The 16,388-nt window shown below is 44.1% G+C and overlaps 1 protein-coding gene across 1 annotated transcript in view; it reads right to left on the bottom strand.

Annotated features, from left to right (window-relative positions):
- Window positions 1-15,875, bottom strand: part of LOC139760814 (probable 3',5'-cyclic phosphodiesterase pde-5) — a 459,357-nt gene extending 443,482 nt beyond the window's left edge. Inside the window, exons 1-3 of the mRNA XM_071684483.1 lie at window positions 15,461-15,875; window positions 14,895-14,940; window positions 12,803-12,882 (exon numbers count right to left, since the gene is read on the bottom strand). Of these exons, the coding sequence (XP_071540584.1) occupies window positions 12,803-12,882; window positions 14,895-14,940; window positions 15,461-15,524 (190 nt within the window). The 5' untranslated portion in view covers window positions 15,525-15,875. The remainder of the gene's footprint in view (window positions 1-12,802; window positions 12,883-14,894; window positions 14,941-15,460) is intronic.
- Between the last annotated feature and the right edge of the window lie 513 nt (window positions 15,876-16,388).

Genomic DNA, 16,388 nt, shown 5'->3' with positions numbered 1-16,388 from the left:
TTGGGGAAGTTGAACATTCATGAGGGGTTCGTAGGAGGAGACGGGGGTTTTCTAGAGTGCTATGAGGGAGGGAAAAGAAAGAAAACAGGAGGGTAATACGTCCTGGGCACTTAACCTCAACCGACATCGCAAATGTTCCAACATTCAGGGATAAAATATAAGTCTGTATGTGAAGGTCGTTCACCGCTGACCAGAAGCAGAGGACCTTTCCGAGGGGGAGACGAACCCCACGCTCACTAGGTCTCCCTCGTCAACACCCGGGGGGTGGGAGGGAAACGTCATACTATATTTCCTTCCTAATGTCCTAAAACTTTCTCAGACGCACGAAGGGCGCCTCGGCAAGGAAGCGTTCCACCGAGATGGCAACGGAGATATTGCTGTTCGCACACTTGGCGGGGAGGCATGCCTGGTGCAGGAACGGTAAGGTTACGCAAGGTTGTTGGGAGACGTGACACACACACACACACACACACACACACACACACACACACACACACACACACACACCACTGGTGAGTGGCTGTTGATACGAGACCTTGAGCCAATATCTGGCAACACATTATTATCTACATCTCGAGATATTATCTTCAATGTCAAATCTCTTTACTGTGTTCATAAATACATACATGCACACTTGACAATGATCATATATATATATATATATATATATATATATATATATATATATATATATATATATAGATAGATAGATAGATAGATAGATAGATAGATAGATAGATAGATAGATAGATAGATAGATAGATAGACAGATAGATAGATAGATAGACAGATAGACAGATAGATAGATAGATAGATATAGATATAGATATATAATGAATTATGGAGGTTAAAAGATTACTCTGAGGGAACTTTGGGATATGTTCAAGATAGGCTACTCCCAGAAATACTCTCTCGAAGGAACCAAAAACCTTATATACAATTAGAACGTCATAACGAGAGACTGGAGTTGGGCCTGGAGAATCATGAGAGTAGGAGGAGGAGGAGGAACCGAAGCCTGCCTGCCAGCCAGCCAGACTCATGGCTGCGACGCGTCCCAATACCGTCCACGTCACTTCCCCTGTGTGTGAAAACACCCGTGGAACTTTCAACCTGTCGCTGGGAGAGAGAGAAAGAGAGAGAGAGAGAGAGAGAGAGAGAGAGAGAGAGAGAGAGAGAGAGAGAGAGAACTGTGGAATCTCTCTCTCTCTCTCTCTCTCTCTCTCTCTCTCTCTCTCTCTCTCTCTCTCTCTCTCTCTCTCTCTCTCTCTCTCATACCTGGTGGTCACACTGAGTATCGTGTACAAGACACTTCTTGTCATCCAATTCTACGAGTCCATGGCAGATGCTGTCCTGGGGGGGGGGAGTCAACACGGGACGTAGCGTCTTTCCGCCACTAACGGTCGAAGCCGGGGGGGGGGGGGGTGCAACACTGTCAGGTATATTTGAAGGGGAAACTATTCTGAATTTCTGTGCGACGTTATGAGAGAAGGAATGATTATTAAACGATTTAAATGGCGGTTGGTTGAGGGGTTCAGTTTTGAAGACGTGGAGCGGCGGGTCGAAAAGGTTAGTCAGTGGCCAATATGTTATGGTCGTATGAAATGGTGTAATTGATCCACCGACGACCAACGTACAAACCCCGAAACTTCCTAGACTTATCGTTGGCTTGTGAACAGTTCAACCGAGCCAAACGGATCATGCAATAGAGGGAACACTGCATGAACAGATAAAGAAGTTACGCATGAGTTAATAGGACTTTTGTAAGACGATTGTATAGTCAGAGATGTTCTTAAATGATAATAATAATAATAATAATAATAATAATAATAATAATAATAATAATAATGATAATAATAATAATAATTATTATTATTATTATTATCATTATCATTATTATTATTATTATTAATATTATTATTATTATTATTATTATTATTATTATTATTATTATAATGATAATTATAATGATAATGATAATAGTAATAATAATGATAATGAAATAATAATACCAATGATGATAATAATAATAATCATTTTTTTTTTTTTCAAACTATTCGCCATTTCCCGCGTTAGCGAGGTAGCGTTAAGAACAGAGGACTGGGCCTTTTTTGGAATATCCTCACCTGGCCCCCTCTGTTCCTTCTTTTGGAAAAAAAAAAAAAAAAAAAAACGAGAGGGGAGGATTTCCAGCCCCCCGCTCCCAATAATAATCATAATAATAATAATAGTAATAATAATAATACACGACTGGCTTTTGGTCTACTACGAAATTTTTTTCCAGATCAGCTTACATGATTTTCCCCGAAATCAGTTGTCGATTCATTAACGTGGAACAATTTCCTTCAGTTACCCAAGATGTCAAAAACGGAACAAGATTAAAAAAGAAAAAAAAAAGAAAAAAGAAACTATAGTTTACGAGAAAAAAATCGTATCGGTTTTTCTACAAATTATCGATATTAATAGTTTCAAATTCTTTAATATTTTTTTCTAATAGATTATTTATAGTTTCAAATTCTTTCTAGACTCGTCCTGAAGGTTTTCTATCACCGGTAGCGGTAGCAGCAGCCCTTCTCCACCCCAAACAAAGCCATCCAGTGCGTTCCAATATGTTCCAATGATCTACCGGGTCACTCGGTCATTGATAGAAAAGCTGACTCGGGGGAAATCACATGACATGATCGCTTCTCAATACCTTCGTAGCGAAATCAATGAAGAATTTGGATGAATGAGATGGAAATAACTTTTTAATAAAGCAAGAGGCTTTTGTCTGGGACACAATAAGGTTGCCTCTGCCGACGATGCGCCACTGACCAATATCAACAACATTAAGAAGATATATTTTCGTGACGTCATACAACGTTTTCTATGGCATAAACAAAAGATATAGATATATGATGTATACAGCGACGGCTGACGTCACCGGGCGTATCATACAGTTCTTATACTTTCTTTTGAAAAACTTTTAATCTAACGTCCCAACGACAAATTCGAGAAGAATTTAAAAGCAAAATTCAACAACGTAAAATGACATTGTTGTTTTTTGTTTGTTCAAACAAATTGTACACAACACAATTATGGTAATTTTTTACTTCAAATATATTTTTTTTCTCATCACACTCCTTCCCTTTACGTAAAGAGCCACATCGTTTCCTTCAATTTACGAAGCCACACTCTACATATACGTGTGCAAACACAACGCTTCCTTCTCTGTGAACAACCAGTCTCCTTCCTTATATGAGCAGCCACGCTCCTTCCTCCTACATAAGCAACCATGTTCCTTCCTTTTATGTGAGCAACTGCACTCCCTTCTTCTGTATAACCAACCACACTGTTTTCTCTTGTGTAAGCAACCACACCTCTTTCTTCCGTACGAACAACCACACTCCTTCCTTCTACATAAGCACCTTACTCCTTCCTTTTGTATGAATGATCACACTCCTTCCTTCTATGTGAGCTGTCACACTCCTCCTGTATGAACAGTCACAGTCCTTCCATCTATGTGAACAATCACGTTTCATCCTTCTGTGCAGACAACCATGTTCCTTCCTTCTATGTGGGCAACTTATATAATACGACGACTCTCCTTCCTTCCCTCTAAGCAGCCATAATCCTTCTCTCTATATGTGAGCAACTACATTCCTTCCTTCTGTGTAAATAATCTTTCTCACTTCTACATATGAGGTAGGTTACAGACTCTGGCTTAACAACCTTTAGCTCTTCATAAACACTGAGTATCTAGCAGGTGTAAGTATGAGATTAACCACTTTTGCAACGGTGAAATCTGAAAGAATGGTATGTGGCGATTCACTGGTTAAGAAGAGAGAGACGGTCCTCTACGTGAGGTTAGCTACGGAAAGGCGAGGTGAGATGAGGTTGGCAAGGGGTTCCCAAGGAAAGCTGGGTCTCGTGGAGATTCTGTAGGAGACAGGAGTCGTTGCTGAGGTCCTGAGTTGAATGGCTGTTACTGAAATTTTCCGCTTTGTGCTACAGGGGTCGTGGACGTAGTAGGTCCCATATTTCTAGACGCTTCGGGAAACAGACGTCGGCGATGTCCCACAGAGCCCAGCGGAGGGAGCGGGAAACAGAATACTTGAGATGATGCACAACAGAGTCCATGTAGGGAAGTGGTAAGCCGGGAGTCACACAGAGGACGTTCAGGAGCAGCCGCTCTTCGGTGTGCGAGAACCAGTGGGCTGACTGACTGACTGACTGCCCTCAGTGATGGCAAGTTATCTAAGAAGTAAGTGTTGGTCGACCACGTCGACTGCGTGAATTGTGTGGGCATGGTCGCCAGGTTCATTACAGCTGACCAGACCCTGCAGGCGTGTGAAGTATGAATGACGTGGGCAGACTTCCCGTCGTGAAGGTCACTGTGGTCTACCTGGGCATATGACCTTTCCCTAACTGACCTAAGGTCACTCGAGGTTAATGTTAGATGATGGTGGGCAAGACGCGAGAGTACTAATTCATCACGACCACAAGGGCTGACTTAACTGTGTGGGAGTGATGGCTCATAATTCACACTCACAGATGATTGAAGAGCATTTTTAGTTTTGCCGAGGGAAGGCAGCGAGCGACGGTACAGATCCGACAACAGTCTTTTGATAGACCGCCTGATATCTTATCTTCCCCTAGTGATCACTTTATCAGCCAGAGAAGGTATGTTGTTACACATACCATATTTTTACAAGTTGGTGCAGGTTCTATGTTGGTGCAGGTCCATGTTGGTGCAAGTCCCATGTTGGTGCATGTCCCATGTTGGTGCAGGTCCCACAATGGTGGAAGTCGCATGTTTATGCAGGTCATACGTTGGTGCTGTTCACATGTTGGTTTAGGTCTCACGTTGGTGTAAGCCCCATTTTAGTGCAGCTCTCAAATTGGTGCAGGTCCCATGTTGGTGCAGGTCCCATGTTGGTGCAGGTCCCATGTTGGTGCAGGTCCCATGTTGGTGCAGGTCCCATGTTGGTGTAGGACCCATGTTGGTGTAGGACCCATGTTGGTGCAGGTCCCATGTTGGTGCAGGTCCCATGTTGGTGTAGGACCCATGTTAGTACAGGAGCCATGTTGGTGTAGGTCCCATGGTGGCGCAGGTCACAAGTTGGAAGGCACTGTTACCATCTTGGTTTACACAACACAGCCAAATTAGTACAGGCTCGGAACACGGATTCCTTGTTTGCTGTAGACCCCTTGATGATGCTGACTCGCTGTAGCAATATGTCTGACATGGACGTAAATCTCCTTTTAGCAGAAACTTCATAATAATTGAAATCCCATGATGACGCACGCAATATCCCATTCTAATTCAAATTCCATCTGAGCGCAAAATACATGTTAACGCCAGTCCCATTCGAGCCGAAGTTCCATTCGTACACAAATCCCACCTTAAAACACCTGCTCTGCCTTGTCTCACTCCCACTGAGCCATCTATTCTTACGTACTCCAATATATCACCTGTTGCGTTAAGCCTCAAAGATGTGCGTGCCGCTGGTACGGACGAGGACAGACTCGAGGACGACTGAGGAGGCACACTGGGTTGACTGGAACCCGGTACGTGGAACGGACTCCACCTGAAAATGTGTGTATCTCGTTCTCTCTCCAATTTTCTGGTCATCTCTCTCTCTCTCTCTCTCTCTCTCTCTCTCTCTCTCTCTCTCTCTCTCTCTCTCTCTCTCTCTCTCTCTCTCTCTCTCATATATATATATATATATATATATATATATATATATATATATATACGTATAATTTCCCCTACTTGGTCTTCATTTGCCACGTTAGCACGGCAGCGCCAAGGACAGATGAGGAAAAGGCCAAATCTGCTCACACTCATTCTCTAGCTGTCATGTGTAACACAACGAAACCACAACTCCCTATCCACATCCAGGCCCCACAGACCTTTCCATGATTTATCCCGGACGTTTCACATGCTCTGGTTCAGTCCACTGACAATATGTCGACCCCTGTATACAACACCGTTCCAATTAACTCTATTCCGTGAACACCTTTTACCCTCCAGCATAGGAATATATTTTTTTTTTTTTTTTTTTATACTTTGTCGCTGTCTCCCGCATTTGCGAGGTAGCGCAAGGAAACAGACGAAAGAAATGGCCCCCCCCCCCATACACATGTACATACACACGTCCACACACGCAAATATACATACCTACACAGCTTTCCATGGTTTACCCCAGACGCTTCACATGCCCTGATTCAATCCACTGACAGCACGTCAACCCCTGTATACCACATCGCTCCAATTCACTCTATTCCTTGCCCTCCTTTCACCCTCCTGCATGTTCAGGCCCCGATCACACAAAATCTTTTTCACTCCATCTTTCCACCTCCAATTTGGTCTCCCTCTTCTCCTCGTTCCCTCCACCTCCGACACATATATCCTCTTGGTCAATCTTTCCTCACTCATTCTCTCCATGTGCCCAAACCATTTCAAAACACCCTCTTCTGCTCTCTCAACCACGCTCTTTTTATTTCCACACATCTCTCTTACCCTTACGTTACTTACTCGATCAAACCACCTCACACCACACATTGTCCTCAAACATCTCATTTCCAGCACATCCATCCTCCTGCGCACAACTCTATCCATAGCCCACGCCTCGCAACCATACAACATTGTTGGAACCACTATTCCTTCAAACATACCCATTTTTGCTTTCCGAGATAATGTTCTCGACTTCCACACATTTTTCAAGGCTCCCAAAATTTTCGCCCCCTCCCCCACCCTATGATCCACTTCCGCTTCCATGGTTCCATCCGCTGACAGATCCACTCCCAGATATCTAAAACACTTCACTTCCTCCAGTTTTTCTCCATTCAAACTCACCTCCCAATTGACTTGACCCTCAACCCTACTGTACCTAATAACCTTGCTCTTATTCACATTTACTCTTAACTTTCTTCTTCCACACACTTTACCAAACTCAGTCACCAGCTTCTGCAGTTTCTCACATGAATCAGCCACCAGCGCTGTATCATCAGCGAACAACAACTGACTCACTTCCCAAGCTCTCTCATCCCCAACAGACTTCATACTTGCCCCTCTTTCCAGGACTCTTGCATTTACCTCCCTAACAACCCCATCCATAAACAAATTAAACAACCATGGAGACATCACACACCCCTGCCGCAAACCTACATTCACTGAGAACCAATCACTTTCCTCTCTTCCTACACGTACACATGCCTTACATCCTCGATAAAAACTTTTCACTGCTTCTAACAACTTGCCTCCCACACCATATATTCTTAATACCTTCCACAGAGCATCTCTATCAACTCTATCATATGCCTTCTCCAGATCCATAAATGCTACATACAAATCCATTTGCTTTTCTAAGTATTTCTCACATACATTCTTCAAAGCAAACACCTGATCCACACATCCTCTACCACTTCTGAAACCGCACTGCTCTTCCCCAATCTGATGCTCTGTACATGCCTTCACCCTCTCAATCAATACCCTCCCATATAATTTACCAGGAATACTCAACAAACTTATACCTCTGTAATTTGAGCACTCACTCTTATCCCCTTTGCCTTTGTACAATGGCACTATGCACGCATTCCGCCAATCCTCAGGCACCTCACCATGAGTCATACATACATTAAATAACCTTACCAACCAGTCAACAATACAGTCACCCCCTTTTTTAATAAATTCCACTGCAATAGCATCCAATCCTGCTGCCTTGCCGGCTTTCATCTTCCGCAAAGCTTTTACTACCTCTTCTCTGTTTACCAAATCATTTTCCCTAACCCTCTCACTTTGCACACCACCTCGACCAAAACACCCTATATCTGCCACTCTGTCATCAGACACATTCAACAAACCTTCAAAATACTCATTCCATCTCCTTCTCACATCACCACTACTTGTTATCACCTCCCCATTTACGCCCTTCACTGAAGTTCCCATTTGCTCCCTTGTCTTACGCACCCTATTTACCTCCTTCCAGAACATCTTTTTATTCTCCCTAAAATTTACTGATAGTCTCTCACCCCAACTCTCATTTGCCCTTTTTTTCACCTCTTGCATTTTTCTCTTGACCTCTTGAGTGGTGGGATAAAGAAGTAAGAGTATTAGTGAAAGAGAAGAGAGAGGCATTTGGACGATTTTTGCAGGGAAAAAATGCAATTGAGTGGAAGTATAAAAGAAAGAGAGGAATATATATATATATATATATATATATATATATATATATATATATATATATATATATATATATATATATATATATATATATATTCCTTTCAAGCAGCCACAAGCATTCTACACCAGTTTCCTCAAAAGTACAATCAACTGTTTCAGTATATCATGTATTTTATGTATAGTATGTACTCGAATACCCTTCGTCTCACGTTGGTGAGAAACGGGGTCTCCAGTGTTGTGTAAGCCTATGGTAAATGACCAGTGTAAGCCCCGTTGCTCACCAACGTGAGACGAATGGTATTCTACATAATATTCGAATAGTCATTACCCTTTTAGAGATGATCATAGCCCAGAGGTAGTGCTCCAGCCTGCTACACAGGGGTCCCGGGTTCGATCCCGGCTGTTGAAAGTTTGTATGATATATATATATATATATATATATATATATATATATAAGACTGCTGTTATATCCGTCTGGATGAACCAAGACTGGAACAAGTTGATTGTGGTAACGACACGGCAGTCCGTGGTGGAGGGGCGTCGGGGGGAAGGGAAGTGTGTGTGTGTGTGTCAGCGTGATTGTCGTGTGGGCTGCTGATGTGTTGGTCGGAGAGGGTGGAGAAGTTCAGCGAGATGAAGACCCCTTGGTAGGTGGTGTAAGAAGGGTCCAGGATGTCCTTTTTTTTTTGCAGTCTTTCTAGCTGGTCCCTCTGTGTAGTGAGGGAGGCGTGTGTATGTGTGTGTGTGTGTGAGTGTGTGTGTGTGTGTGTGTGTGTGTGTGTGTGTGTGTGTGTGTGTGTGTGTGTGTGTGTGTGTGTATACCTCAGTACATCTATTTACACCTAAATATATCTATTTCTTTACAACCATATATCATCTTCCTTCTCTGGCCTTCTCACCTCCATCCTCGAGTCTTTCTCCTTGACACATCTTCCCGATAACACAAGAATGCAAACTCGTTAGTGTCTCCAGTATGGATAAGGTGTTCTTACCCACACCCCAAGCTCCACTACATACCACGTCCTTCACACACCCCAACCTCCACTACATACCACGTCCTGCACACACCCCAACCTCCACTACATACCACGCCCTGCACACACCCCAACCTCCACTGCATACCACGTCCTGCACACACCCCAGCCTACACTACATACCACGTCCTGCACACACCCCAGCCTACACTACATACCACGTCCTGCACACACCCCAGCCTACACTACATATCACGTCCTGCACACATCCCAGCCGACACTACATACCACGTCCTGCACACACTTAAGCCTCCACTACATACCACGTCCTGCACACACCTAAGCCTCCACTACATGCCACGTCCTGCACACACCCCAGCCTCCACTACATACCACGTCCTGCACACACCCCAGCCTCCACTACATACCTCGTCCTACAGAAACCCAGCCTCCACTATATACCTCGTCCTGCACACATCCCAGCCTACACCACATACCACGTCCTGCAAGCACCCCAGCCTGCACTACATACCCCATCCTGCAGCTTGAGTCTGACCTCGTCACACTTCACTTTATAATCCATCAAGTCTCGCCCCCCGAGTTGTTCTCATCCATCATAATCCATTAACAAATTAAAAACTTTTAGTTAATCTGCCTTCATTAAAAAAAAAAAGGTGTGTAATGAATAATGAATAATCGGCGCAGAAAAATGCATTGTCGCCGTTAAGATAAGGTATTAAGCGCATCGCTGACCAAGAAAAACTATTTCATTTCTTTTTCTTCTTTTCTTACCTCCTTAAGGCGACGAGAGCAAGAGTTCTGGTGATAAGCTGCGAAATACAATGAGGACTGAGAGTTACAGAGGCAAGGGTACAACTAGAAGGTAAGGGAAAATAAAGAATAAAAGGAAGACTTTTAAAATGATTGGAAAATGACGTACAAGGGGGGAGATAAAGAAGACAGGTGAGCCATCTGTTCACTCAAAGAGACGATCTTAAACCATAATGAGTTGCTTTTTCGGTGACAGACACATAAAAACTTTGTCGTTGGTGCTATCAAGGTCTCCACGTCATCTAACAAGTCGCTACAAATCAAAAGAATAATAAAAACATCAAGCGTTCATGGCGCTACAACGGTTGAGTGAGTAATACATTCTTAGAGATAACTTTGTATGTTGGCTGGTCGGTTATTTGGGTTTTTAGGCCTACCGAGTCCCAGGGTCATTAGGGTTGTCAAGACATAATTACCAATCGAGTATTCTTGAAGGTTATCCGGGGTTCAGGACAACTACAGAGTCAAACATGCATGTTTGGTCCATGCAAATGAAATGATATATATAGTAAATTTATGATAATGTTAGACCGACCAACGTATGACGGAACAGGATAAGCAATTCCCATTCTCTGCACCGGATGTGTTTCTTAAAGAAAACGTACTTGCCAGGAGTAACGTTGCTATTCCTTCAGTGTTGGAATAATTTGTTTTTCTTTTTTCGTATCATGACCTCAACAGTCTAAAACATAGGGGAAAAAATCCTTGTCACGCATCATACGTTCTATCATTTAATCTAAACGGAACTTTTATGTTAAGAGGAAAAACGTAATTATAACCGATTAAGGAGAGAGGGAGGAACTAAAGCAAGAGGCACATAAATGTCGACCAGCAACCCCTCGATGGCCTCTAGAGATATCCAGGAAGGGTAGCAAGTTCAGCTGAACGATACAAGACAAGAACCCTTCCAAGAGAAGGTAGACGATCTACATGTGTTACAGAGGACGTGATATAATGGAAGCCTCGTCTACTACCAAAGTCAATATATCAACTTATGGAGGGAATATAACACACACACACACACACACACACACACACACACATATATATATATATATATATATATATATATATATATATATATATATATATGATATTGGCTGAAGCTTGACGTTCACGACCGTTAATGACCCTGGTAGTTGACAGGCCCAACAGACGTCTCCATGGCTTACCCAAGACGCTTCACATGCCTTGGTTCAGTCCACTGACAGCACGTCGACCCCGGTATACCACATCGTTCCAATTCACTCTATTCTTTGCATGCCTTTCACCCTCCTGTATGTTCAAGCCCCAATCGCTCAAAATCTTTTTCCACTTCATCCTTCCACTTCTAACGGAGAGAAGTACTGTATAACTAAGCCACAACAGCATGATGAAAGACACTTGATCAGGAAAAAGTGAAAAAAGAATTGAAATCTCCATCAGTGTACAAGAACCCGTTTTCGAGGATTGAAATTTACGAAGACTAAGGTCAAATGTAAATGTGCCGAAAAAAGAAATGAACAAAAATGTACATGACTTTTGTGCCAAAACTGTTTTTAATTATTCATTTATTTTCTTTACGACTCTCGGATCTCCATCGAACCCCGCCTGAAGGGATAACCTGTCGTTAGGTAACCAGTCAGCCAGCCAACTGGATGTTTATCAGGGAATGGTCTGGCCGGCATTATGACGACCCTCTGTACTATACACCCCACGAGGAGGACCACCAGCTGCCACCAACACCCTCCACCGAGAGAGAAGAGAGAGAGAGAGAGAGAGAGAGAGAGAGAGAGAGAGAGAGAGAGAGAGAGAGAGAGAGAGAGAGAGAGAGAGAGAGATAAGGAGACGCCATACGAAAGTTCAGTGGGGAGATACGACATGATATCAAGACGTCACACCCAGCAACCCGACACAATGGAGGCGAAGATAAGCTCAATTCAAACGACTTAAAAAACAGATACTGCTTGGCTGAGGTGACCGATATGAAGGCTCGATGATCACCTCCTTCAGCACAGGAAGAACTTGTGTGAGATCACATCAGAGTGTCTCCCTGGTAACACCTACCACGCAGCCATAACCTGACTTGTAGGTGACAATATGATAAACACCCTCAACCCTCCAGGGGCGTCGTATGGCACTCGTACCATCGATAAAACAAAACCATGACAATCCACAGAGAAGTGACACACACAAGGCGACGTAAAGAAAATCTGTATCTAATAAACCTTGTAGCTTGGAGTCGGCTGATTACTCCCTCGTTGTCTGTGTACGTCTGCTTGTAATCAGTATAAAACCATGCTGGTAATCAATACAACATTGCTGGTAATCAATACAACATTGCTGGTAATCAATACAACTCGCTGGTAATCAAAACAACATTGCTGGTAATCAAAACAACATTGCTGGTAATCAATACAACATTGCTGGTAATCAATACACAGTGCTGGTAATCAATACACAGTGCTGGTAATCAATACACAGTGCTGGTAATCAATACAACATTGCTGGTAATCAATACAACATTGCTGGTAATCAATACAACATTGCTGGTAATCAATACACAGTGCTGGTAATCACTAAACACAGGTACACGAAGAATTAAGAGAAACATATGTGTGTGTGTTGATATCAACCAAGTATAAACATCGAAAGAAATCATTTTCCATTCGACCTTTTCCTAAAGGGAATGATAAGCCTCGTAATCAGATATATGCCTCGTCCAACAGCTGATTATAATAGGCTTGTTAAGGAATCCACACCAACCCACGGTCTGCAAAAGGGGTAGGAGGACTGTCACCTCAACCCTGGAAGGATGGTCCCTGAGGAAGAACATGCAAGAGCGGGTACTCACCAGTGTGGTTCCCTTGTCTGTGGTTCAGCCGTTGTGCCCTGGTCACACGGGGGTCGTGGCCATGCTTCTGCAGACATCCACTGAAACACACACACACACGGGGAAAATATATATTACCAGGTGATTCAGGACTGTAACACTTGGGAGGTTAGATGATGATGATGATGATGATGATGATAGTGATGATGATGGTGATGATGATGATGATAGTGATGATGATGGTGATGATGATGATGATGATGATGATGATGATGATGATATGGATGTTGGCTCACAACCACGAGGGGAGATACAATATCGTATGAGTTCAGAATCAGAGAAAAAGTAAAGACAATAGAGTTCACAATTAAAAACATTGAAATGAATCCGTCTAATGACGAAGGATATAGAAAAGTTAAGGGACAGGAAGCAAAAGTACATATGTCAGATCAGGGGAAAAAATATCGTTTTTCTTGGTACAAAAAATATAAATTTTCCTGATATTTCAAAGAAAATACTTTTCTCGATAGTAAAAAATATATTCTTTTTTTCTTGGTATTTCAAAGGACTGCCAATTTTCCAGGTGTCTTTGGGAAATTCTAATATCTCGTCATTCTAACGACAATTATATTTATTGGTATCTAAAAGAAATTTAAGATCTACTGGGAATCTATCAAATGGCTGATTCATACATATTCACCATTTCCCGCGTTAGCGAAGTAACGTTTAGAGGAAAATCCTCAAGAGGGAAAATCCTCACTTGGCCCCCTTCTCTGTTCCTTCTTTTGGAAAAGTAAACACTGGAGGGGAGGATTTCCAGCCTTCCCGCTCCCTCCCCTTTCAGTCGCCTTCTACGACACGCAGGGAATACGTGGGAAGTATTCTTACTCCCCTATCCCCAGGCCTCATTTCCTCATATCCTCTCGTTAGTTGTTATGTATAATAATGCACCCAGACCATAGCCCCTTATCTACAGCCAGGCACCACAAACACTGGTTTCTCCTGACTGCTCCAAATGCCCTGGTTCAGCCCAGTGACAGCTAGTGGCTCCATGGAGACCACAATCCTCCAATTTGCTCTATTCCACACACGAGTAACACCAACTCACCTGTACGTTCAGGCCCCCGATCACTTAAAGAAAATTTCACTCCACCCTTCCATCACGTCCTTGCTCCACTCCTTCTCTTTGTCACTTCCACTTCTGACACGAATATTTCTCTTTAGTCAACCCCTCCTCACTCATCCTCTCAATATATTCAAACCATTTCAGAATATCCCCTGCAGCCCTCTTAATCTTGTCTAATACTGCCAAATCTCTCTCTTACCTAACCACTTTTTTTTCTCGATCAAGTCTCCTCACACCACATATCGTCCTCAAGCATCTCATTTCCAACACATTTACCATCTTACGTACTTTCTCATCAAGAGCCCGCACCTCGAACTCATACCGTAGCACCGTCGGAACTACTGTACCATCAAACATACCCATTTTCGTTCTCACAGACAGTGACCTCCTTCCACACACTCACCAACACACACACACCCTGGGCCACTGTCCCATTACTCACGATACGGTTCACCTCAGCTCTCACAGTCTCACTCGGGCCATGTCCACTCCCACGTCTCCAAAACAACCTATTTCCATTAAAGTATCCTGTTTGGAAATACTTCCTCATCTACGCCAGTGAACTCAGGCCAATGTTAAGTTGTTAACTGATTAAAAGAGAACCAAACAGAGGGTTTATTTCCACATCCCCACGTCTCTAGTATCCGAGGAAGCCGGACCTTACGAAAATATTCCTCATCTTATCGCTTTCGGGCAAGAGATCCTCTTAACTTCCTGGCTTATCTTCCTGCTAATTAACAATGTCCCCCCCCACTTCCTAATACTGCCACCACACCTGAAACTTGATCAATATGATTGGTGGACTAACTGGCCTTTCTGGCGACGTCATAGACATTCGACGCTGTGACTGGTGGGGCTTTACGTAGCCAGAACACGACGCTTGATGACGTCGAGGAATATGAGCATTACGATTGGTGGATAGTACCAGCCTTTGTGGTACTGGCTGGTGACGTCATAGAAATTCAGTGCTGTGATTGGCGGACTTACCTGTGGTAATGCGACCCATGAATGCGGGAAGGGCTGCTCTCTTCACCTGGGGGAGAGAGAGAGAGAGACCAAGATAGCTTAGTGCGGAGGCGACTCACATGGTGAGAGCTGACTCACGGGGAGGGGTGAGTCGCGTCTCATATGGCAAGTCTCACATGAACATTATGACGCAATATGACTCACATTGTCCCCTATAATTCATTAACTAATTCATTTCTTTTTAACATTCTGGCTGCAGGACAAGTATGGGTGGCAAGGATGGGTGGCAACAGTGGGTAGCGGCGAGTGGAAAGGATGGGTGGTGATGGGTGGCAAAGACGGGGTGGCGAGTGGTAAAGACTGAGTGGTGGGTGACGAGGACAGCATTGTGGGTGGCAAAAATATAGGGTGGTGGGTGGTAAAGGTGGGTGGTGGCATTTGGCATTCAAGGATGATGGGTGGCATACAGACTGATGATGGGTGGCATACAGAGTGAAGATGGGTGGTGCACAGATGGGGGGCGAGGTGAGTGGCACACCGACGGATGATGGGCGGCAAAATAAATGGGTGGGGGTCAAGTCACTCACCTGGAGGGAGGGGCGGCAGTCTGCGGGTCTTGACGGACACACCGTAGCGGCCTCTGGTGGGCATGGTGCTGTGGGAACTGCCTCTGGCGACGAAAGGGAATCCTCGCCTCACACAGCGCTTTACAAGCCGGATCAAACTATCTACCGTAGACTTCCTCGCTTACACGCCGCCTGAGGTTATCAGTGCCACACACTCGCCAAGGGCCTCCTCATCCTGCCCGGAGACGCTGCTGTGACCGTCAGGCAGCTCTGGAACAAAACACACACACAAACACCTTCGTCAAGCTTTGTTCCAAGGTCATTAACTCACAAGAACACAAGTGTTGTCTGGTTGTGTAAGGGTGATGAGAGCAAACTTTGGGGAGCGTTCCCGGTAGAGGGGGTAATGTTCTATCCACAGGAGAATATGATACTGACGGTGTGGGTGCATGTGGCTCTGCATGGTGGGACCCGCGTCAGGCGATAAGCCAGGGGACCAGGCTGAGGTCAACTGATACAAACACTCTTATCTCAGGCTCTGGTTCGATGGCGCCCTTGACACTCGTTATCGCGGGCTAGGGACAAGCCCTAATGGCGCTTGACACAGAGTACCTTGGGCAGAGTCCCAGGCTCTATTGATTCCTTGTCCTTTCCATTTATATCTAGCTTTCTACTGTCCACCACTCTACCTGGAACACTCCAACAATAACCCTCCAACAACCCACTTCCATAATCACTTCCTCCTGACAACCCGACCTTCTCCACCCATCTCTCAAGAATCCTCCAGCATCTCAAAATTAACCTCCTACAACCCGTCCCTCCAATCCACAACCAAGAGGAAGATTTCTTGGCTTCATCTACAGCCGCGGCCGAACCTGGAGCGAGGCGTACGTAGGTGACTACGAACTGAGATCGTATTTGGAAGAGTGATCTGTCTAACAAAGGAAGG

Source organism: Panulirus ornatus, chromosome 3 (genome assembly GCF_036320965.1).
Source record: "Panulirus ornatus isolate Po-2019 chromosome 3, ASM3632096v1, whole genome shotgun sequence".
Taxonomy (NCBI): domain Eukaryota; kingdom Metazoa; phylum Arthropoda; class Malacostraca; order Decapoda; family Palinuridae; genus Panulirus; species Panulirus ornatus.
This window is presented reverse-complemented; position numbering and strand designations above follow the sequence as displayed.